General features: G+C 34.2%; 1 protein-coding gene across 1 annotated transcript in view; it reads right to left on the bottom strand.

Moving 5' to 3' along the window:
- The window catches only part of LOC129252400 (proteoglycan 4), a 156,712-nt gene that overhangs the window by 10,777 nt on the left and 123,165 nt on the right, over window positions 1-22,770 (bottom strand). Inside the window, exon 11 of the mRNA XM_054890928.1 lies at window positions 15,544-15,720. Coding sequence (XP_054746903.1) covers window positions 15,544-15,720 — 177 coding nt within the window. The remainder of the gene's footprint in view (window positions 1-15,543; window positions 15,721-22,770) is intronic.

Here is a 22,770-nt window from a genome sequence, read left to right as displayed (position 1 = left end):
CTGAGAAGTGATCACTTTTAGAAAGACAACTACCATTTTATGTCTCACGTCCTCAAACAGAAGGGTTATCCAAATTTTGGCTACTTTGAAACTTCAGATCTGATAATCACCCAAATTAATTATAAGTAATTTAATATTTTCAAGTATCCTATTTTCTGGCGTGCTTTGCAGATTTTTCGTTATTAATTTATCGATTACTTATTTGCACTTTTCCCTTAACAGACTTTAGATATATACTTTATGAGGTTTGCACTTCGTCTTTTGTGCCCCATTTACTATATTGGTTTCTATTTATCCTATTTATTTTATATTTTATTAAGAGTTCTTATTCAATTAAAGCATAAATTCAAAATACTTCAGGTAGCGTCGAATAAATTTGTTATCATTTTCAATTCAAAGTATATTAGTAGAGTAGAAGATTTTTTGATAGAGCCAGATTTAAGAGGTTGAGAAGTTGAAGAATAGTAATCTATTATTCTAAATATATTAAGAAAAATAATAAATAAACTGAACTATAACTGTTTAAACTAAATTGCTCTAAAAAAATGTTGCCTCAGGTCGCATTAACTCGGCACTGAACTACTTACAGGTATGTACACATAAATATAAGTATATAAAAAAATTATTTTCCCATGTTCAAATAGAAAAACGTGTTTTTGGTTTTTGAAGGTTTAGAATTTTTTAATTTTTAAATACATTTTTAGCTAATTGAAAAAGCAAATTAGCAGGTTACTACAAACATACAAACATTAACTAAATTAAGGCTAGGGTGGAAGAGAAGCTTGAATAAAGGATAAACTACTAAGTTCAGTTACACACAAAGAGCATACAAATAGGAATTACACAGATACACAATCAAAGTTATGACTTCTGCCGCTCAAGTGCAAACATTCCACAATTTTTCGATTTTTCTTTTCTTTTTAACATAGATATTCAAATGATATACCAGGTGTATACCTATGAAATGAAACTTTCAGCTATTAGTATATTACATAGATGTCGCTAGGAGTATTTTTAAACCTTCCCAAATGTCTTGTTTTTTTCGTCTGTCATCTGTCAAAAATATTCAGTTCATTGTTTGTTACGTATCATACAACAATGCATTTTTGTCGCTCTTAAAAATGTCGAATTTCGTGCCTTCAAACTACGATTTGCGGACATCGAAAAACCACTTGTGAAATGCTGCTCTCCCGGTCCAAAAGGAAATCTTTTTTGCATCGAATCGTTACGGGTGATGAAAAATGGGTGTATTTCTCCAATCTCAAGGGTAAACGATCGTATGGTCCGCCCGGCCACAAGCCAAAAACAACGGCCAAACCAAATCGTTTCGGCTGCAAGGAAATGCTGTGTGTTTTCTGGGATCAGCGTGGTATGATTTGGTACGAGTTATTAAAAACAGGTGAAACAGGTGACGGTGCACGCTACCAACGACAATTGGCCGGTTTGAACAGCGCTATACACCGAAAACGCCCAGAATATGCCGATCGGCGTCACAAAGGAATTTTTCTTGATAACAATGCACCGCCATATCGAAGAAGAGCGACCCGGGAATTGGGTTAATAAACGTTTGAAATTGAAAAAAAAGTCTCATTTCATAGGTATATACCGTGCACATACATATGTACATAAATCTCCTTAAGTTGGTAGATTTTTTTGGTAAATAAACTCATAAACAGGGTGGTCTCTCTCTATCAATTGAAATTTGAACTGTCGTATATATATTCGTTATGTATCAGAAGTTGTGTTTGTAGTTAGACATTTAAAAAGAGGTCGCTTGAACGCATTTCGCTCAGCGCACAAAAGAATGTTTGATTGCAGATGATTTTTTTATTTGAAAAATCATATTTTCAGAAAAAGAATTATGAAGAGTTATGCAAGCGCTGGTTGCAAAAACTTGCAATACAATAAGGTGTGGCGTTGTGGGATACAGGCAATCCATACATTGATCAGAAGCTTAAATCTGGTAAGGCTGTTGCGGGTATTTGAGCTGAACTTTAAAGTATTGATACCATTGGGTGATTATACTTCCTTTTTTTCAAGCGGAGATGGGTCTAGAAATTTACGGCAGAGAACGCCTACGAAGTCTTATTTTAAAGCGCATCAGTATTTTGTCAGAGAGACAAAATAACATGTAAACTGGTTGTGGAATACTGGGGTGGGTACTAAGGCATAACCATCGTGATAGCAACACAAGGGTGTGAGACTAGGCGCAGAACAGCAACCTCGATAGAGAGACCTTATTAAGTCTCATTCGATGAGATATTGCAGTTTTCGTTATCATTTGAGAAAACTGGTACTAGCAGAATCAAGCTTTTACCGTTTTTCGAGCTGAACAATGAAACGCCAAAGCGCATCCTCTGTGGGTGCGTAGCGCTCGCAAGGCGAAAATTTCCACTTCTAGGTGCTGTGATTCTAAATCCGTTGGTGATGTGTAACAAAACTCTAAGGAAGTGCTCAAACTCATCAGAAGCCTCCAATTAAAGGCTTGCAGTCAAGCAAAATGGATCCCAATAGAGACCGTCGTGCACTGTGGCCCAATACCTATGATAATACATTCGAAAACTGAATAATTAGTCGAAACGGTGATGCTAATTGGCTTCCCAAATGCAACGATGTGACTACATTGCACTATCTTTTGAGGAGATAAATACTATGCCAATCAACCAGAGATGGTTCCAGAGTGAAAACACATTCTTGAGATAAATGTTGAAACTCACGAAAATACACTGCAAAATCGAGTTAACAGAAATAGTAATCGTCGAAATCATTTTAATGATTTTGTGTTTCCTGCATAATAGCCAGGTTAATTTGTACACATAAAAAAATTATTGAAAAATAGTAATAGGTGAATTGAATTAAACTCTAAGCGCTAAATGCACCACCCTATACATGTCTATCAATAAACGGCCAGGGTGCGGTATTGTGGATGTGTGTCATAGTACCCTTTACAAGAATGATAGAAACAAGATGGCGCCCATCAGAGTGTGCGTGTCGACTTTAGTCAGGTTGCGCAGTGTTGCCAACCATTTGCTCTTCGCAATAAATTTAGTGCTTCTTTATATATTAAAATGCAAACATTTTTAAGTCCATGTTTGTTTCTTATTTTTAATTTATAGCTACCGAAACTATAAGTTAAAAAAAAAAACTTTATTATTAAACAAAAGAATGTTAAAAAAGGTCACTCTGAGAAGTTTTTAGTGTTAATGAAAATTTGTTGGTTCTTATAAAATTTGATATTTTGAAAGCTTAAATTTAATTTTTTGCCCCTTTTTAGGTTCTGCTAGAATACATAATCTTTTTCCCTGAACTCTTCTTAAGATTGAAAACCTTTTTACACATTTTAAAGAGCGTTTGAATTTACTGAATGCAAGTTAAGACCATAGAGGTGTAATCGTTTCTTCCGGTCCTAAATCCTAAGTGGGACATAGGGTGAGACATTAGTAAAAATAAGCAGCAGAATACCAGAAAATACTGAAGAAACCATAACGACAGTTTTACAAAAAGCGTACCTTAACTTGTTACATAACCTCAAATATAGCAAAAAAGTCGTTCTCTGAACAAAAAACTCATAAATTAAATTTTGGATAATCATAACACATTTATTTAAAAAAACGCACATTTTAAAGACAATTTGTCACGCTTACGAAGTTCTTTAAGTAATTCAACAGAAATTTGGAGTTTATTTTCTTTAAATGGGCATTTAGTGCGTTTTTATATCCAAAGCGATATAATTAACCTCGCCCCGCCGCCATTTAGTTTAGTTCGAAAAAATGTTTAACAATTATTTTTTTTAAATGATAACGCCCTTTGAAAATGGTATTTGCTCTTTTTCAACGCTTTTATTGCATCAATATTTGGCTGTTTAAGTAATTTCGATCGAGTTGAATAAAGAATAATAAAAAATAACTGAGGAAGTTACAACATATTTTTGTATTTTATTTTATTGAAGGAACTGAATCTATGAACGCTTGAGTACTGTTTTTTTATAGAAACTAATTCTACGCCGTAGTGGAATGGGTTGGGAAGTGACTACCATTCGGAAGTACCCAGGCTCGAATCTCTGGGCACGCAGTGCTAATCGATAGAATTTTTTTTTTCTAATAGCGGTCGCTCCTCGGCAGACAGTGGTAACCTCCGATTGAATTTTTATCATGAAAAGGATACTCATAAAAACGAGTTGCCGTTCGAAGGCTTCATACAACTGTAGGTAGATGGGTAGGTATAGTCGTGGTCGTTTGACACACCTAGGCCTGCTGTAGACCCATTGTGATACCTTCGGGGCTGTCCCCTCTCCTCACTTTACATTGTCCTCATTGAACCAACCTGTAGCTTTGATATATCTAACAAGACTTGTTATTTTTATATTGGCTACTTCTGCCAAGTTATACAGGGAGCTTTTTTCTAAAATATTGAACTTTCTTCTATCCAAAGCCATGCAACCGCATAGAAAAGTGTTCTACAATCTCTTCTTCTTCAATGTCGTTATACGGCGCTCTTAGTCTACTGGCATGCCTGCCTATCAGGTAATGTCCTGTTAGGACCCCGAGAAAATTTCTTATGTTTTTCCTCTTTAGTTTCAACAGTCGGTTTGTGTGGCCCATGTTCCATTCCGGCCATGTCATTCTACTAGTTGCACAGGTCAGGGACTGAGTACATAACACATAGACAGCACTGTGTGTTTATCTATAAGCATCTTGCAAGTTGCTAATGGTATAGGTATGTTCGCTTTAACTGGTTGGATCGGTAATGTGGTTCATAATCTTGCAAGTTCATCTGCTTTGTAGTTGCCTTCTATGTCTCTATGACCCGGCACCCAGAGCAGGTTTATTACAAAGTACTGTGATAGTTCTGTCAAAACGTCGATACATTCTTTAACTGTCTTCGAGTTAATGTTAGGCGATTTTAAAGCTTTCAGGGCCGATTGACTATAGTCTATATATATTTATATCTCTTGTTGTGAGGACAGTTTTATTTAGGGCTAGCAGGCCTTCTCTTATAGCCAATATTTCAGCTTGAAATACGCTGCAGTGATCCGGTAACCGGAATGAGATGTTGGCATTCATTCGTTCAGAATGAAGGACTCGGCCTACTTAATCGTTTAGCTTGGAACCGTCAGTATAGATGCTGATTCCGCTTTTATTGTCCATTACCCCATTGTTCCAATTTTCTCTCGTTGGGACATAAAATTGTAGCTCCCTTCATTTATGGGAAACATTAAGACACACACCACAAATAGGAGAAGGAGCTCCGCCAAACATTCAAAAAGTTGTAAGCATGAACTGCATATATAATATTTAGTATTTATGGAATTACTTTGCGGCCATTTAAAAAATTGTTAATATAATTAATTAATATTCTATTCATAGTTTGAACATTTGCCCATTCGAAAATATACATTTTAGCGATTTTATGTCAAAATTGGCAACAAAGTTGCCTTTTCCGCTATATAGATACAAGAAAAATGTTGGCCTCATTGCGGTACTTTTACTTAACATAACCCGATATCTATCGATTTCAAAATAAAAAATAATGTGTATAGTACAGCTGTGCTGAAAATAATAGTAGTGCGACAAATTACAAAGTTTTGAGATAATTTTTTTTTTGTAATTATTTAATTTTTTTACGCTTTTATAAAAGTATAGTGTATGCTACACAAAAATCATATATCTCAAAGCCCTCCAATTTTGTACAAAATTCATAGAAACTGAACAAGTTAAAAAAGTGCATCAAAATTTCCAAATATGTTTTTAGAATATCTGGAAAAATTCTGGGTATGTAGTTTTAGAGCCCATTAAATTTTAAAATGAAGTGAAAAGTTCAAATGGCTCAAAACTTTCGTAGATCTTTTATAATTTTTTTTGTTTTTGCTGAGACATTGTATATTTTCTGCCAAGTGTTGAAAAGCCTTCCAAACATGTACTTTATATGGAGGAAAATTAGCTACATCGTATGCAAAAAAATGGCAGTTGTCCACTTTGAGGACCAACCTAATGTGTGTCCTATGGTTAGTGGCAAGGGAATGTTTTATGGCCTACTCAATTCTGAACACTTTAGTGAAAATCATTTAAGTTTCCTATTTGATGCCAGGTAAACTTAGAACTTTATATTAATTTTTTCTAATAAAATTTCGTTTAAGCTAAATGAAATTTTTCCACCACTAGCAAAAGAAATTCTAGCACATAACGAATATTTTATGGTAATAAATTTTTTGGATGCATATCTACATATGTATATACAAGACATACCGATACTAAATAGCCGATTAAACGGAAACGCATTTACAATACACACACGCACACACAAACACATTAACATTTATTTGGTAAAAAAAACTAAACACACAACTACTTGTTAACGAACTGTGAAGGTTAGTGTTGGATAAACTAATCTTAAATTTCTGTTGCTGAATAACGAAGCTGAGTAGTAATTGATTCATTTATTTCCACAGCCCTTGATTAGCATTGGTATTGGTATTGGTTAATTGGTAAGTATTATTATAATAAAAATTAATCGTATCGCTACGAACATGGCTTATTTGTACAGTTTACAACATTTATATATTAACATACATATATACAAGGAAACAAAAATTGTGTTTTTTTTTTTTCATTTTTCTTTTAACATACTTAAAAAATATATTTCGTTGCAATTTTTTGTTTGTTTTATTGTGTCTTGCACGAACATAAATGTTTGGAATAAAAGTAGTTTTATTTATTTATGTTGTTGTTGTTAATTGTTGCAAAACCAGTCTATGTAAGGTTAGTACGATTAGTTATGTAGTTACATACATATTAAAGTGCATACATATTTATGTATGTCTGGATTTGGTAGTAAGTCAGCAAATGCTTCATCTACTCACTTTCGCCCAATTTCTTATTATCCCGCGCGTATGGCACCGTTAAGCCGATCAAGGTGAGATTTTTGGCCGTTGTTGGCTCAGCGATTTTCAACGCTGCGACGCCATCACCACCACCACCAGCACTACCAGCCCCACCAACAATACCAACACCACCACCGCCACCACTGCTGCCACTACCACCAACGCCGCCGCCGATGTCGCCGCCAACATACCGATGATCAACACCGCCGGCACTGGGCAATTGGCCAAATACACTCGTCATCATTGTATCAACACGTTTAACACTAGGCAATTGACCGAATATGCTTGTGGTCATCAGATTAGCGCCACTTTCGCTGTCAGCTTTATCGCTCGGTAACTGCCCGAATACACTCGTCATCATGGGGTCAATGGATTTCGTTGGCAAATCTGGTGCCTTGTGAACTGGCATTGGTATTTCTGCAATTTTTTCTTTGATTTCAGTTTGTGCCGGAGCGGTGGCTAACTGAACTGGTGCTGTTGCTTTTTTTATATCATCAACTTTGAATTCCTTTTCTTTGCCTATTGTGGTCATTGAAGCTTTCAACGCATCACTTTGCACTTGATGGATTGCCGCCTTTGCTGTTGTTGCTGTGGCTGATGGCGCTAGTATGGTATCGATGGCTGAAACAGGCCGAGGTGGCTTTACACCGCTTGCTGTTATATTCATCGTAGCCCCAGTCGATTTTGGACGCGATTTTGCTACTCTACTTTCTGCTCCTCTACTACCGCCAGCACTGATCAAATTCGTCTTGTCTTTATCCTTTTTGCGCAACAATGGCATTCCGTATGAGGTTTGCGTATAGTTTTTGCACAATTGATTGGATTTCTGATATTGATGTGGGACGCTTGTTGTTTTAGATGATTGATGTGCTTGACTTGCATGTGATTGTTTTGCAGCTGCTGCGGTAGTTGTAGTAGTAGTGGTAGCTGCAGTAGCTGACACTGATTGAGTTCTGCCGCTAGGAGGTGGTAAGGAACTACTTTTCGTACGGGAATGGAATGTGGTAGATAGGGTGGCTAAAAAATGTAAGCAGTTTTTCGTAGGTTTTTTTTTTGTTTTGAAGAAATAAGTTATCGAAAAAAAACAAACAACTTTTTTATTCTCAGCTGCTTTAAAAAAGTGTGTTTATGAAAAATTGCTAGAATGCTAGTAAATAAGATAATACTACAACAGAAAACTAAAAACAAAAATTAACTTGAATAAAATTGAGTAAAAAGAAAAAATCGAAAAGTAACCAAAACGAAAGCTACAAAATAGTATAAAAACTGAAGATGAAACTACAAAACAATGACAAACGAATTTGGCATCCGCGTTCAAAAATTTCAAATTCTTACTTTGGATTATGTAGTGTAGATAATGTACACTCTTGGAAAAAATTATTTGAACAGCTATATATTTACATATATATTTACGCGCTTCTCACACAAACTTATGTACAGATATACTTCAGTGGGTACAAATTTCATATATGGAGGTACAAAAATCACGCAAGTAGTAATTTTAATAGATATTAGGATTAAAATTATTATTATTGTTTTATATTTATTTATTCAAAAACAGTAGATTAGAGAATTTTTGGTTTCAACACTCTACAACACAAGTGACTCAATTTTTAATCATTGCATGAACTTCGACAAAGAAACCAACTTATCTCTCTTATGAAAAATTGTTCAAAAAACAAACTGCTTTATACGTTTCCCATGATATTCAGCTTCAAAAATAGGTGTTTACTATTCTCTACTTGTCATCATTTACACGTCTTTATCTCATAGCCTATTTCAATAAAATCTTAACTGCAGCTTAGGCCTAATTACAGTTAACTAACACGCTTGCGTTCCTAAATTGCCCCAAAAATTGTTGTAATATCAAAACTCATGTTCTTTAAAAATTGACTTTAACTCTGACTGCAACTATGCTGTCGTAACAGAACTTATTTCATAATATTAACAGTAACAGCCATATCACAATTCTAAACATGTTTTACAAGTTACTCTGGAACTGGAACTTAGTATAGATGAAAAATTAACATTATATACAAAAAACAATTTAAAAGGAGAAATTTGCAAATGATTCTCACTACATAAAAATACATACAGCTCTAACAGCCGACTGTTGTCACCAAACCTCAATTTTAAACAAAAGTCCGCTGCTTGAGTGAACTGTTTACAGACTTCTCAGCTGCAGTTAATTTCTTGTTGAAAATTCTCTATGGGAGCTCTGTTAAGTTAGTCTTAGGTTAATGTCAATTATTTACACCGTAATTTGCTAAATTTTATACGGATATGAGATTAAATGACAACAGATGCTTACCAAAGCTGTCTGCATTTTTAAGTAAAGAGGTTCAGTGGAAATTTGATGTTTTTGATTTGATTTGTAACATTTTTTGTATTTCCAAAGAATGAACTATCAGGTCAGTCCATAATTTCGTGCGTATTTTACCTATAATTTCACTTTTGTACGATTTTTGCATACAAAAAATTTCCCGGTATTGTTTATTATGAACTTCTGGAACCAAACCAGACGATAACTGCTAATAATTATTCCCATCAGCTATCAAACCTGAATGAGGCACTTAACAAAAATCGAGCGTCTTTAGCGAATAGACGCAAACCTTTCACCACGACAACGCAAGACCTCATACCGCAAGGCAAACATTAGGCAAGCTGAACGAGCTCGGATGGGAGCTAATGCCGCATCCACCATACTCTCCGAATATTGCACCTTGTGATTATCACCTTTTCCGTTGACTTCAATCTTATATGAGTAACAAAAACTACTCCTCGTATTTTGGCTCCAAAGACAAAAAGTTTTTTTGAGCATGGAATTAAAAATTTGCCTAAATGTTGAGAAAACATTGTAAATAATAAATACTTTAAACATCTTTTTTATTAATTTTAAAACCACCTTTAAAAAACGCTCGAACTTATGGACTGACCTGTCCATAAGTCCATAATTTATATTACTATACTACTGATATTTACTTCGCCTGTTACACAAGACATTTTTTGAGAATTTTTTTTGATCATACAAACACGATTCTGACTACGCCTGATAGTACCTTATAAACTATGTTTACATTTACAAGTTCAACTAAGCCTATTCACATAACACTTTCTGTTACGCCAGCAAAATTGAGTCAGCTTCATTCTGAATGTTTTCTTTAAGGCAACTTTAAAAGTTAAAAGTTAGTTATCACTGTTATCAGGCCTCTCAAAATTTGAGGAGAAGCTCGGTCTAACACCCAAACACCCACTTCTTCTGTACTTTCTTTGTCAATGCTATATTCCGCATATTATGTATCTGAATTCGATGAATTGCATTTTTTTAAGTATCAAACATGAATTCACTAAATTCAGCTACAACGAGAAACTTTTGAATCTAAGATATACATTTTTAATTGTTTAAATTTTAATTATATAAATTGCTAAGAAACCTAGTTAACTGGTCATATGCAGTCAAAATTAGTTTTTTTTTCACGAAGAAGAAATTTTCGGAATTATTTTATTTTTTTTTTAATAAAAAAAATAGTATTCACGCATTACTTTAAACTTCATTCTCAAAACTCTTTCCCAAACTGTTGACCCGTTCATTCTCAATTTTTTCCACAAGCTTTATAAATACATACATATCATTTTTAGTAATTAATTGAGCCTTTGCTTTAATAACAAACTTCGAAACTCAAAATTTTCTTTCCCATATTTCTTCTCTTGACTACTTTATAATTTCTTACATTAAGAAATATTTTTTTATTTCTTGAATTTAGCTGATCCGATTCTAAGATATCATCCTCACCCTAAATTCCGTTTTTAGGAACCTTCGCTTGACGGGTTACAACGTTTTTAACAAAAATTATTTCAGTGACAACACCAGTGATAGAAAATATAACAATAAAAAAAATTTGAATTGAAAACTACAAAAGTATAAATTAGAGAGAGAAAGAGAGAGAGAGAGCATAAAACTGACGGGTTTTCCATTTTTCAAGCAGCATTAAAAAAAAAATTTAATTATTTTTTTTTGTGACTTGTCACAAACACGAGTGTCACACCACCGATTTTTAAAAAATTGTTAAGAATTAAATCAATCTTTATTTTAGTTTCTGTAAATGAAACCCGTAAGAGATATCATATTAATGTAGCTCAAAAACTAAGTGATGTTATTTGAGACTTCAAAATTGTACTAAGTTAGCGAAAAAGAAATAACTTTTTCGAGCCAAATTATTTTTTATTATTTGCACCCAACAACTCTGCTATCAAAATGTGAGAATATTTTTATTTAGAAAGCCTCTTAATGTTGAAAATGTGATATAGACCAGCAAAACGTATCTGAAAAAATAATAAAATTATTGAATCAGTGGTTCAAATAGTAAACGATTTCACTCTCCTTATATCTCCTTTTATCTCTCTCTCTCTCTTCTTTGCTCTCTTTCTCTCAAATGGTAAAGGATTTCTCTCTCCCCCTCTCTCTCTCACCCCCCATCTCTCTCTCACCCCCAATCTCTCTCTCCCCCTATCACTCTCTCCCCCTTATCTCTCTACCCCTATCTCTCTCTCCCCCTATCTCTCTCTCCCCTTATCACTCTCTCCCCCTATCTCTCTCTCCCCCTGTCCCTCTCTTACTCTCTTTTTTGCTCTCTTTCTCGCAAATGGTAAAGGATTTCTCCCTGCCTCCATCTCTCTCCCTCTAGCGCTATCTCTCTCTCTTTCTCTCTAATGGAACGGTGCGAGCTCTAATTATAAAGCTTCTTCTATCCTCTTTCTACCCAACCGATACTAGTGCCAGTATAATAATTTCTCAGTGTGCAGATCGATATGAAAATAATAAAGATAGAACTATGTAACTTTTATTCGAAATTCCCGTAGATTATCTTTATTGTTTTATTATTTGCTATAAAGCGATATTTAGACGCATGTACAGCAAATGCTCCTTAATTTAGAAAGCAAGAAGAGTGAAAAATGTATTTTGTTAAAGGGCCAAATAAAGTTTATAATAAAGATTTCAGGTCAAGTGAGCCAAGTACTTTGGGCATGGCCTTCAATTTCTCCGCAAATTGGTCTATTTGTAGGCTTGAGTTTAATAAGAAGTCAACTGAGAAAATTTTAAAACAATTTCAAGAATTTTGGGATTTATTCAATGTTGAAAATTTTGGTATAGGTTTTTTTAAGTATCACTATGAAGTTTTCAGATATTACTGAGGATCATTACTGAAAAAATAAAGTAATACTTTGCTGAAGGGTTTTTTCACAAATGCCAATAAAAATATGTTTCCCAAAAATATTTAACTAATTCTATACAGTATCAGTATATCAGAACATACAAGTATATAGTATATAAAATAGTAAAAATAAACAAAATAAAGGAACTTATAAAAATATTAAAAACTCTATACCAGATAATCTGTCCTTATGGAAGGCACAAAAATTGAGGCCACCAACTGAATTTGAGGTATCAATTTGGGACCAATTTGGGAATTGGTGGCTGTGCTCGGTCAGATGCAGAAATATCATAGTCAATGTGTTTGCTGAGCATTTGAGGATGGTGTTTCGAACCAACCCACCAACTAATGGGCTTGCATTGCCTGCAACTCAAACCGTTTTCACGAAATTTGGTAGTGAGTCTCCATCACCACTTGAATATAGTAACAATGAGCTAAAATCAATAATTGAGAACGAGATGAATCTTAAAAAAAACACCTAGCTGTGATCAAATATCTCCTAAAATGATAGTACTTAGAGACTCCAAACTGCGCTGTTATATTTCTCAGTGTGCTTTTTAACGCCGTTCTTCAAAACTAAAAGCGAAAGCTCTTTATTGGCTAATCAATGCCCGTTTCAGCCTTAGCCTTGATCACAGAATCCTTCTTTACAATACAATCACCAAGCCAATCTGGGCGTATGCGTCTCAACTGTGGGGCAATGCAAGTGCCAGCAATATTGCAATTATACAACGGAGGCAATCTAATATTTTAAGTATGGTTATTGGAGCGCCGTGGTACATAACCAGTGAAAATATCCATTGAGACCTAAATGTTCCATTAGTGGCAACAGAAATTGTAGTAATCCAACGAAACTACTACCAAAGGCTGAAACACCACAAATCTATTGGCTCAGTCGCTGATCCATACCGTCAATACTTTACGTCTCAGAAGAATTGACCTTCCAACCCTCTGACGCATATTTAAGACCCCTACAGCAACCTTAACCATCTTCAAGTAGCTGTAGGTACTATAATTTACGTGAAGAGTCGAAACCTTATTGTTAGTATTAAGGGGGGAAACCAGTTTAGACCTTTTTTTTTGCATAAATTGTTAGTATAACTACTCAAGAATATGTGGTAAAATTTTTAAAGCGAAATCCGCATTATTCCCGATTCTATGAGCACTTAAGTGACTGGCCTTCGGTTCCGCACCGTAGCGGGCGTTAGTTAGAAAGACGTTTTTCTCGAAACTACTTTTTTTCAACTGGTAGGCACTCTAGCTCAAAAAGTTATCGACCAATCGTTATAAATTTTTTTCGGAGCATTCTCTATTCAATCCATAGTCATATGAACCTAATTCTGGGATTATATTATAATTAAAAATATTTTTTTAAGCAAAATAGATGCAACAATATAGTATGAAAAAACTTCATTCTGTTCAAGCGCCTCAAAGATATGGAATTTTCAATATTAATATTTTATCCCAATTAGGTTCATATTCTTAGGAAACATATTGTTAACGAAAAAAATATTGTTGTTGATTACGGAGAACAACTGCAACTTCAAGAATGCTCACCAGCAATATGCGATCGACAACATGCTCTAACGCCACTATTTCCAGCGGAAATGGCTTGAAAGAATTTTAAAGTGTACTTAAAAATATGAGTAAAATACCCTCCAAGTTTAAACAATTCCTGATTATTTCTTTCTTGTTCAAAAAATTTACGAAGAACACCAAAAATTTTGGCCTCCTAAGCCGGTTTCCCCCCTTCAGATTAATTAATAGGTTCAATAAATAATAACGGTATAAAAAAAAAAAAAAAAAAAAAAAAACAAACAAAAAAATCACGATTGAATAAATTTAAAAATTATAAAACCTTTTGTTTTTTATTTATTCAGTTTGCGCCTTATTATCTACATATACTCAAGCCTACAAATATACCAGTTTTCAGAAAAATTTAAGACTACGTTCAAAATGCTTGGATGAATCACATGGAAATGCTGTAGTGCGAATTGATACTCACCAAAAGAGAAACTGTGGAGAAGCAGTTGAGAACTAAATGTTAATATTTTTAATGAATCAGAATTCTTACCAATATGTACATGAGCTATATTTAGACCTTGTCTAAGCGAAATTTTTACATTTTAGAATTAAAAGTTTAAACGTTTTTTTTACATTTAAAAAAATCAACAATAAAGTTTTCTTCTTTGCTTTATGTTCCTACCGATAAATAAGTAAACGAAGCCTAGCGGCATTCTGCTATAGATCAGCATAGCTTAGTCTATATGAATTAGTTCTTCAAATAAAGCCAGACAGAAAAAATACTTTATAATACAACTTTCTCTTAGTTACAAATATTCAATAGACACACATTATTACGAAGAGAACATAAATGTAAAATTGGAATTTATTAGATATAACAAACTAATTTAGGTATGTAACTCGATTTTTGACATGCTTCAGTAGAGTATAAGTAATATCATAACCAATTAGCACTAAAGAGAAAAAGGTAACTTCTATATATTTGTTTTATTTTTTTCCATTAATGAACTTCACTACATAGACACTTACGAGTATGGAGATAAAGAACTCAACAGTGTAAGCTAATATGTATACAAAAGAGTTTTAGGTATGCGTCAATACAAACAGCTAACGAATATTTGTAGGTTGACACAAATCCAGCGAATTTTAATGTGAACGTGTACACTATAATATATATGTAAATAGAATGCCACGTGCTGAATTTTGGAAAAAAAAACTTAGAATAACGCTAACGACTATAGAAATAGACATGAAAATGTAATAGCTTTAACAACTTTCAGAACTCCGTTTACCTGCTAAGTACACGTACTACACTAGCCAATTAATGAGGGTATCCACAATTTGTCTTCTTACAATTATGTTTATTTTTTTATTTTTTGACCATAACGTTTTTAACTAATTTAAACTTTTAAACACTAACAGTGGCTCGCAAATATTACCAAGTCATAAACGTCGCTAGGATATTTTAGGGGCACAAACTAATATGCAATTAGCATACAATTTTCTGTATTTATACGATGGGGAATGTAATGAAATGGTAACGAAATAAATTATGAACTATGAAATGAAATGTAATGAAAAATTATGATTGTGAAATGAATGAATGCATGAAAAAGAAGCAAAAAAGCCACACAAAAAAAAAAACATAATAAACAAAACAAAATTAAAAATACAATAAATTATTTCCAAACAACAAAAAAGCAAAATACCAAATATTAAATATAACAATTACAAATATGAATTGCTAATTGAACATCGAATTACATTAATTATCGTATAGTGAAAAAAAAAAAAACAAATAAATAAATGTAAAAATAAAAAAATATATAACAACAATTATAAAATGAATTGTATGGCATTTTTGGATGCGCTGCAATTCACAATGGAATTTTGTATACGCTTTGCTTTACAACAACGTCTACTTACATGGGCGTGGCTTACGTTCGACTGCTCCACTACCGGTCGTTGCTGCTGTTGTCGCATGATGAGGTACTGTGGGCGTCTTCTTGCCAGCTGTCAGCCGTGCGCTGGGCGCTGTACTGGCAGAGCGCAGTTGACGCTTCGGCGACACATTTTCAGCCGGGCCAACGGATTGTGAACGCGCTGTTGTTGTTGATGTTGTTGTAATTTAGTTTAAAAATGATTGTTGGTTTTGATATTTGGTTGTTATGAAATTCGTGATATAGAGGAATTTTTGTTTTATTTTTGTTAGCAAATGAGTATTGCGATATTGATTGATTTTTTATTTTTTTTTTTTTGTACAGTTGAAGTGTTGAAATCGAGAATTTGTGATTTGTTTGAAACGGTTAAATGGTTTTTGTAGTTGTTGTGAAATACACACAGACAGATAGATAACTTAAATTATACACATATTGCAATTTATGTATGTACACAACGGAACGAGAGTTTGGCAAAGACAAATGTAAATTTAAGATGTAGACAGAGACAAGGACACACACACATAGATAGATATCTAAAGAGAATATAACTGATATGATTTTATTTGCTAGGCACTACAGTTTAGAAAGTGTTTCTTTTAAGTCTTCGAATTAATTACTTTTCTAGCCAACTACGGGTAAGTACTTTAGTTCTTGTTTATTTGAGCGATATTTTTAAAGTGTTTATGGCTTGCCAGCTATTTATATTATATAAGTGATTATGCTTTTTGTATTTGTTGTTTATTGCACTCGTGATGCACTAAAATTATAAGTATGCGTTATCTTCTTCTAAGGTGTTTGTGGTCTCCTAATGCACAAATATTATTTACATAATAAGTAGTATTAATATTTTTCTAAATTTTGAAAATGCACAAATATTTCGAAATTATTTAAAAATGAATTCAAAAGTATTTCAGCCGTCTTTCAACATATCCGCCTACTTTATAAGTTTCGTATTTAACAGGCTCTAACATCATTATGAGACACACTATCATACTACGAGTAATAAATCCATCAGAAATCTACTCTGTAACAAAAGACTTAAGGCACGAACCTGATCTATAAATGACACCATATTTTTTGTGTTTTGGGTTTGTTAACGCCTTGTTATAAACAATAATATTAGGTGAAGTAAAAAGTATTGACAATTTTTCACTTTATAGCTTTAGTGATACAAATCTCCTAATGAACCGGGTCATATTATATGACGATTTAAAAGCGGTATTTGCGCTTAAAAAAACAATTTTTTTTTTAAATTTTGTATTTTGTGAAGAAAGTGGAAGGTAAAAAAAAGAAAATTCAATCCATTCTTCAGTACTACAAGGAATAAGGGTAGAATAGATGATCAAAAAATGTGTGCCATTTATGGATTAAGTAGATTGTCGACAATCTCCACCAAAGCATCTGTGCTGCTAATATGGACGTCAAAACTGCGACATAGAAGGTGAGTCACCGAAAATGTCGATAAAATCATGGAAATCGTGGAGTCACATTGGCACGTGCATACTTATTTTATGGTATAAGAAGTGAAGATTACACAACAAACTGTAAGTAAATATTCGGATAAGACTGGCTCTAAGAATAATGTTTGGGTGTCACACGAATAAGCTAAGATGAACCGTTTGGAACAAATTGGCGTCTTTGGTTTTTAACTTAAACGGATAGTAATCAAACGGATCACATACGAGACACATGATTTCAGATCAGTTGCGGTTGGCCATTCCATACGATTGGCAAAGCACAGATTAACTGCCAAAAGGCTGTTGCTGTATATTTGGTGGGATTGAATGAGCTGTATTCCAAGCAAATAACGTCAGATCAAACACAGCTAGAACACAGCTTAAACGACATGCCAGAGGTTCCGATAGCTGCTTTGATGTGAGGTTCTATAGCGTCCATAATATAATGGAGGCCTGCCACCAAGTGATTATCAACTTTTCAATTATTTGAAATTATTTCATGTTGATCTACAACTGGCCTCAAGACGGTTTTGTGACAACAAGCAGGTTTTTTTGCTTATACAGTAAAATTGTCTTTCAAATTGACAAGCGTCTTCTAAGAAAGTGACGAATATTGTATTTACGTAAAATACTTAATACGTTTTATCTAATTTCATATCAGTACAGCCATTTGTTGGGATTATTTGAGCTTATAAATTACAATAGTAATACGATTAAGAGGTCTTAAGATCTGAATCTTAATTTATAGGAAAAAATTTATGTGAAATTAGGGTAAGAACCGTTGTGTTTTGTTCTGACTAAGTAGGACCGTATTGAAATGGAAATTCCAAATGAAAAATTGTTATAGATTTAACAAGGAATATTTAAGGGTAAAGAAGTGTATACGTTGTATTCAATTTTTTTTTTAATAAAGCGTTTTATTTTTATTTTAACTAGACAAGGTTTGTTTTATCCGTTTTTCTCAATACTAAAGGCATTATCTTTAAAAAATGATAGCACATATACATTTCAAAGTATAGCTGAACTACTTTTACTTTCTCTCGATTGGAACTTCCCACTTAAGTCAGCCATAAAGACTGCGAAAGCAAAATTGGGTACCTAATATGTTTTTAGTAGACCAAATCTTCTCTAACCTCAGAAGATATGCCAAATTTATCGGTGACTCAAATATTTTAGAAGCCACTAATTACAGTGCTAACAAAAATAAATCCAACTAAGTAAACTTGCATTGCAATAGTATAAAGAAAAGTATATTAAGCCGTCAAAGTTTGGAACGAAATTAATTTAGTAGAAACTGTGAACATTAAGGTAATATTTTAAGTAAAGAATTTATTTACTAAAATTGTCCAAAGCTGCTCGAGAGTCATACAATAACACAATTGAAATAGCTATGATAGCATTTAAGTGCGTTAAGGCACTTTCTACTAAGGAAATAGATTCTACTACCTCGGCTACACTATCACGGCAGACGGCAAAGCAGATGAAAATGTCAGCAGCACGTTAAACAAACCAAGGGCGGCGTTCCAGCAAATGCATATCTCCAACCGCTCTAAGCTATTCAACTCATATGTGACATCAATATTACAGTATGAAAATAAAACATGGCTAGTCTCCAACACCATCACACAGAGGCTACAATATTTCGTCAACAAATGCCTCTGCATCATTTGAAGAATATTCTGGCCGAACATTATAAGCAATGACGCGCTGTGGAAATCAACGAATGAGGAACCCATTCTTCTGAACATCAGACGCAGAAAGTGGCGATGGATAGATCACACGCTTAGTAAACCATCAGAGAATGGCACTGGACAGAAAGGGAGCAGAGTTCGCGGTCGACCCAAGCATACTGGAAGAAGGTCAATTTGGCGCGAGATAGCAGATGCCTCACATCACATGGGACGGCGCAAAAACAACAACCCAGAACTGTGGACGATAGTAGAGTCTTTTTGAGGGCCTATGCTCCCGAACGAAGTTAAAAAGAAAAAAAAAATGGTAAAAGAGATTTTAAGAATAAAGTAATATGAACTTGTACAAATACGGTATAAAAGCTATTTCCCTAATTTATTGGACTAAATATAGACGTGCACCTTAAATTGGAGCAAAAACTTTGTATAAAGAGTAATCAAGAATGTATATTAGTTTTATTGGCATTAAATTTCATGAGATTCTCCTGAAACTAATAATCTGTCTTCAATTTGAGCTAAAAAATAATCAAACACCTTGCCTTAAAACTGAACTCTAAATGATTTTCAGTTTCCCGATTCTCAAATTATACACTTTTATTTGTGATAGGCGTACGATCTGAAGCTTCGCTGCGCCAGAAAAGACGATTTTTCTAAGACTCGAGCTTCAAAGGATCTACCTAAACGTGGGCTCTCCGTTTTCCATCAATAGCTCAAACAACTGTGTGCGAAGGTATTGGAAATTTCTGAAGAGAAATCTACAAATCAAATTGCTCGAACTTATGATTTATTGCCAGAAGGGAGTGAATGAGATTAAATGGAAGATAGAGAAAAAAACGACTCAAATGGTGAACAGAAAAATCGAGAATTCTCCGCTAGCACTATCCACTAGCTTATTGCACAAATTATTGTAACGGTAAAGCAGAGATGTAAGAAGTAAGAGATGTAAGAAGTAAACAGCACTGAAGGAAATTTCCATTGTATTTCAAGGAAATAGAACGCATTTCAAATTGCCAATCAAAAGAGCTCTCTTATCCTAGCAATCAAAATTTAAACAGAAGTTCTGAATTATTTTCAGTAACCACTAATCATTCAAGCAGCTGTGGATTGCTGCGTGAATCTGGGGTTAAAAAGCGCTAATAAGGGAATTTATTCTCAATAGCATTAAATATTACTCTTCACTTCATATGAATGTATTCACTTTTCACTCACTATTCATTTATTTCTTAAATTTTGAAAAATTGTTTGGTCGTAAAATTTTTTAGCGAATCAGATACCATAAACCATTTTCGAAAGCATTTAACAGCCCATCTCCACCGAGTCTTAACTGCACTTTATGCTCAGCTATAGATATGCAGAGCATTTAGGTGCCTACATTGCTCACTTGCAATTGTTGTTATGGTATTAAAGCGGGCTTACTCATTTTCAACGCAGTCGAACTCAATTCTGCTCTGCTAACAGAAAATGTTACTTTAGCAGTGATTGCAGTATGAGAAATTTTAACTTATTTAACAGCATATATGCAGTGGCACGCATAATAGCCGACCAGTCGCACGAGGCATTTACATAGCTTACCCTCTTTATATAAAAGTATAGGCAGCTCTGCTAAACGGATGTTGCCAGCAAATCTCATGTAAATAGTAGAAGGGAAATGCTTGCTTTTTCTGTAGTTTAGCAAATGTTTTAAGTGAGACTTGACTTTTGGTGGAAATAAGCTTCTAGTTTTTCGGCGCTAGTTTAACTGTAGTATATTTTAAGATTTAGTTTAAGTCTGTAAAATTGGGCGTTTAAATTTTGTTTAGCTGGAAAGCAGAATTAAAATTTCTCTGCAAAACTGATTTAATTAGTTAAGAGTAACCGAATACAGTTTATGTTAAAGACAGTGGAAAAACTACTTGAATACCATCTAAGCGAAGAAATAATCTTCAAAAAACCCCTCCATAAGCTGCAATTTGCTTACCAAAAAGGTAAATTCACAGTCACAGCACTGCACACACTCGTTGTTAATATAGAAAAGGTTCTAAATCAAAAAGAAATATCCCTCTATTCCTTTATGGACATACAGGGAGCCTTCGACAACTCAAATTACAAATCCATGGAAAAAGCACTCGAGAAAAGAGGTGCAAACTCTATACTAACACATTGGATAAGCCAAATGCTTAATCAGAGGATTATTAAAGCCTCGTTAGGCCAAGCTGAACTTAATGTAAAAAACTTACTTGGGAGTCACATATAAATAATATAACAAAACAAGCCACGAAATCTTTGTGGACAACCGAACAATTACTAGGGAGATCCTGGGGCCTCAGCCCTAGTATGGCCCTCTGGATATACACCCAAATGGTTAGACCAATCATACTGTATGGGGCACTAGTATGGTGGAGCAAATCTATTCCAAAAACAGCGGTAACCAAACTGGGAAAAGTACAAAGGCTTGCTTGCCTATGCATCACAGGGGCTATGAGAACTACCCAACAGCTGGGATGGAAGCACTCCTTAATCTCCCACCACTTCATATAGCAATCCAAGAGGAAGCAGCTACGCAAGCACTCATGCTACACATGAAAGAAAATTTCAAATTAGGCAACCGTACCGGTCACCTAAGTATCCTAAATAAAGTCAAAAACACCATAAGCATGGCTCAAGTTTCAGACCATTTTGACCCAACCCTCTGTTTCACAAAAGGATACACAGTTACCTTTCCTGAGAGGATCGAGTGGAAAACAAACCCAAAATGGATGAATGATGATTCACAAAAATGGTACACTGATGGATCAAAAGCACCTTGTGGTGTAGGAGCAGGAGTAGTGGGGCCCAAAATCCACAAATCATTCACTCTCACCAGGTACACCACCATCTTCCAAGCGGAATTATACGCAATAGTAGAAGCAGCAAGCATCATGCAATGAAGAAACTACAAAAGAGTAAAGATTATAATACTCTCGGACAGCCAATCAGTTCTAAAAGCTTTAAATAGCTATACCTACAACTCAAAAACTCTCTTAGAATCCCACAAGGCACTCAATAACCTGGCATCCAAAAACAATGTCTCATTAATTTGGGTACCAGGACATGAGGAATATGACGGCAACGAAAAGGCAGACTTTCAAGCCAAAAAAGGGGCAGATGTAAATTTCACCGGACCTAGTCCCATGTTTGAATTTAACAAAAACAGCCTAAAACAAAAAGTAAAATACTGGGTCAAGTCTCTAATAAATCAGCATTGGATCAACGTAGAGGGTCTTAGACACTCCAAAAATTTCTAAAGTTTCAAAGCTAAAAGAGCTAACATGGCCCTCACGTTAAACAAAAAGAGCATTCGCACTCACACAGGCGCCCTCACGGGTCACTTCACCTGCAACAAACACTTACATAAATTAGGCGTAACTAACACCAGCACCTGCAGATTTTGCTGCGAAGATGAGGAGTCTATAGAACATCTCATCATCGAATGTCCGCGGTTGACGCATAGAAGGAAAAAGTTTTTAAACAAGTTCATGCTTATAGACGAAGACCTACAATCACTCCCTCAGAAGAAGCTGGTACAATTCATAAGCATACTTAACAGTCAATAGACAGCATAGGGGGCACAATAGATCAATATGGTCGCAGTGCTAAAGGCCCATACCTTAACCCTTTACTACCATTAACCATTAACCGAATACAGGCATAAATTTCATATATGTTTATATTATTTTTAGATTTATTACGCATGATTTGATCTTGAAAGAATCTTATTCATCGCAGAATTTTTTAATTTTTATTTTATTTTGTAAACCAAATTCAAATTAAGTTTAGCTTATATTCATCAAATAAAGCCAGTTAAGAAGAAGCAAATTATAGATTATGTATGAATGGATGTTTAATTATAATAAATATTTTAGAAATAAGAAAACTATAGCAGCACGCTATAAACCAGATGGGTCCTCAAAGAAATGCAGTATCAGCGTACATAATTCATATTAGTTTATTTAACAATTTTTTTTTTTAAATTATGCTTATGTTTACCTACTTACTCCTATTGAATATTTTATAGCGCACTAAACTTAAGGTCATATTCTCGTAACTGTA

This window comes from Anastrepha obliqua, chromosome 1, assembly GCF_027943255.1.
Source record: "Anastrepha obliqua isolate idAnaObli1 chromosome 1, idAnaObli1_1.0, whole genome shotgun sequence".
In the NCBI taxonomy this organism is placed as follows: Eukaryota; Metazoa; Arthropoda; class Insecta; order Diptera; family Tephritidae; genus Anastrepha; species Anastrepha obliqua.
The sequence above is the reverse complement of the archived record's forward strand: the minus strand, read 5'-3'. Positions and strand labels throughout refer to the sequence as shown.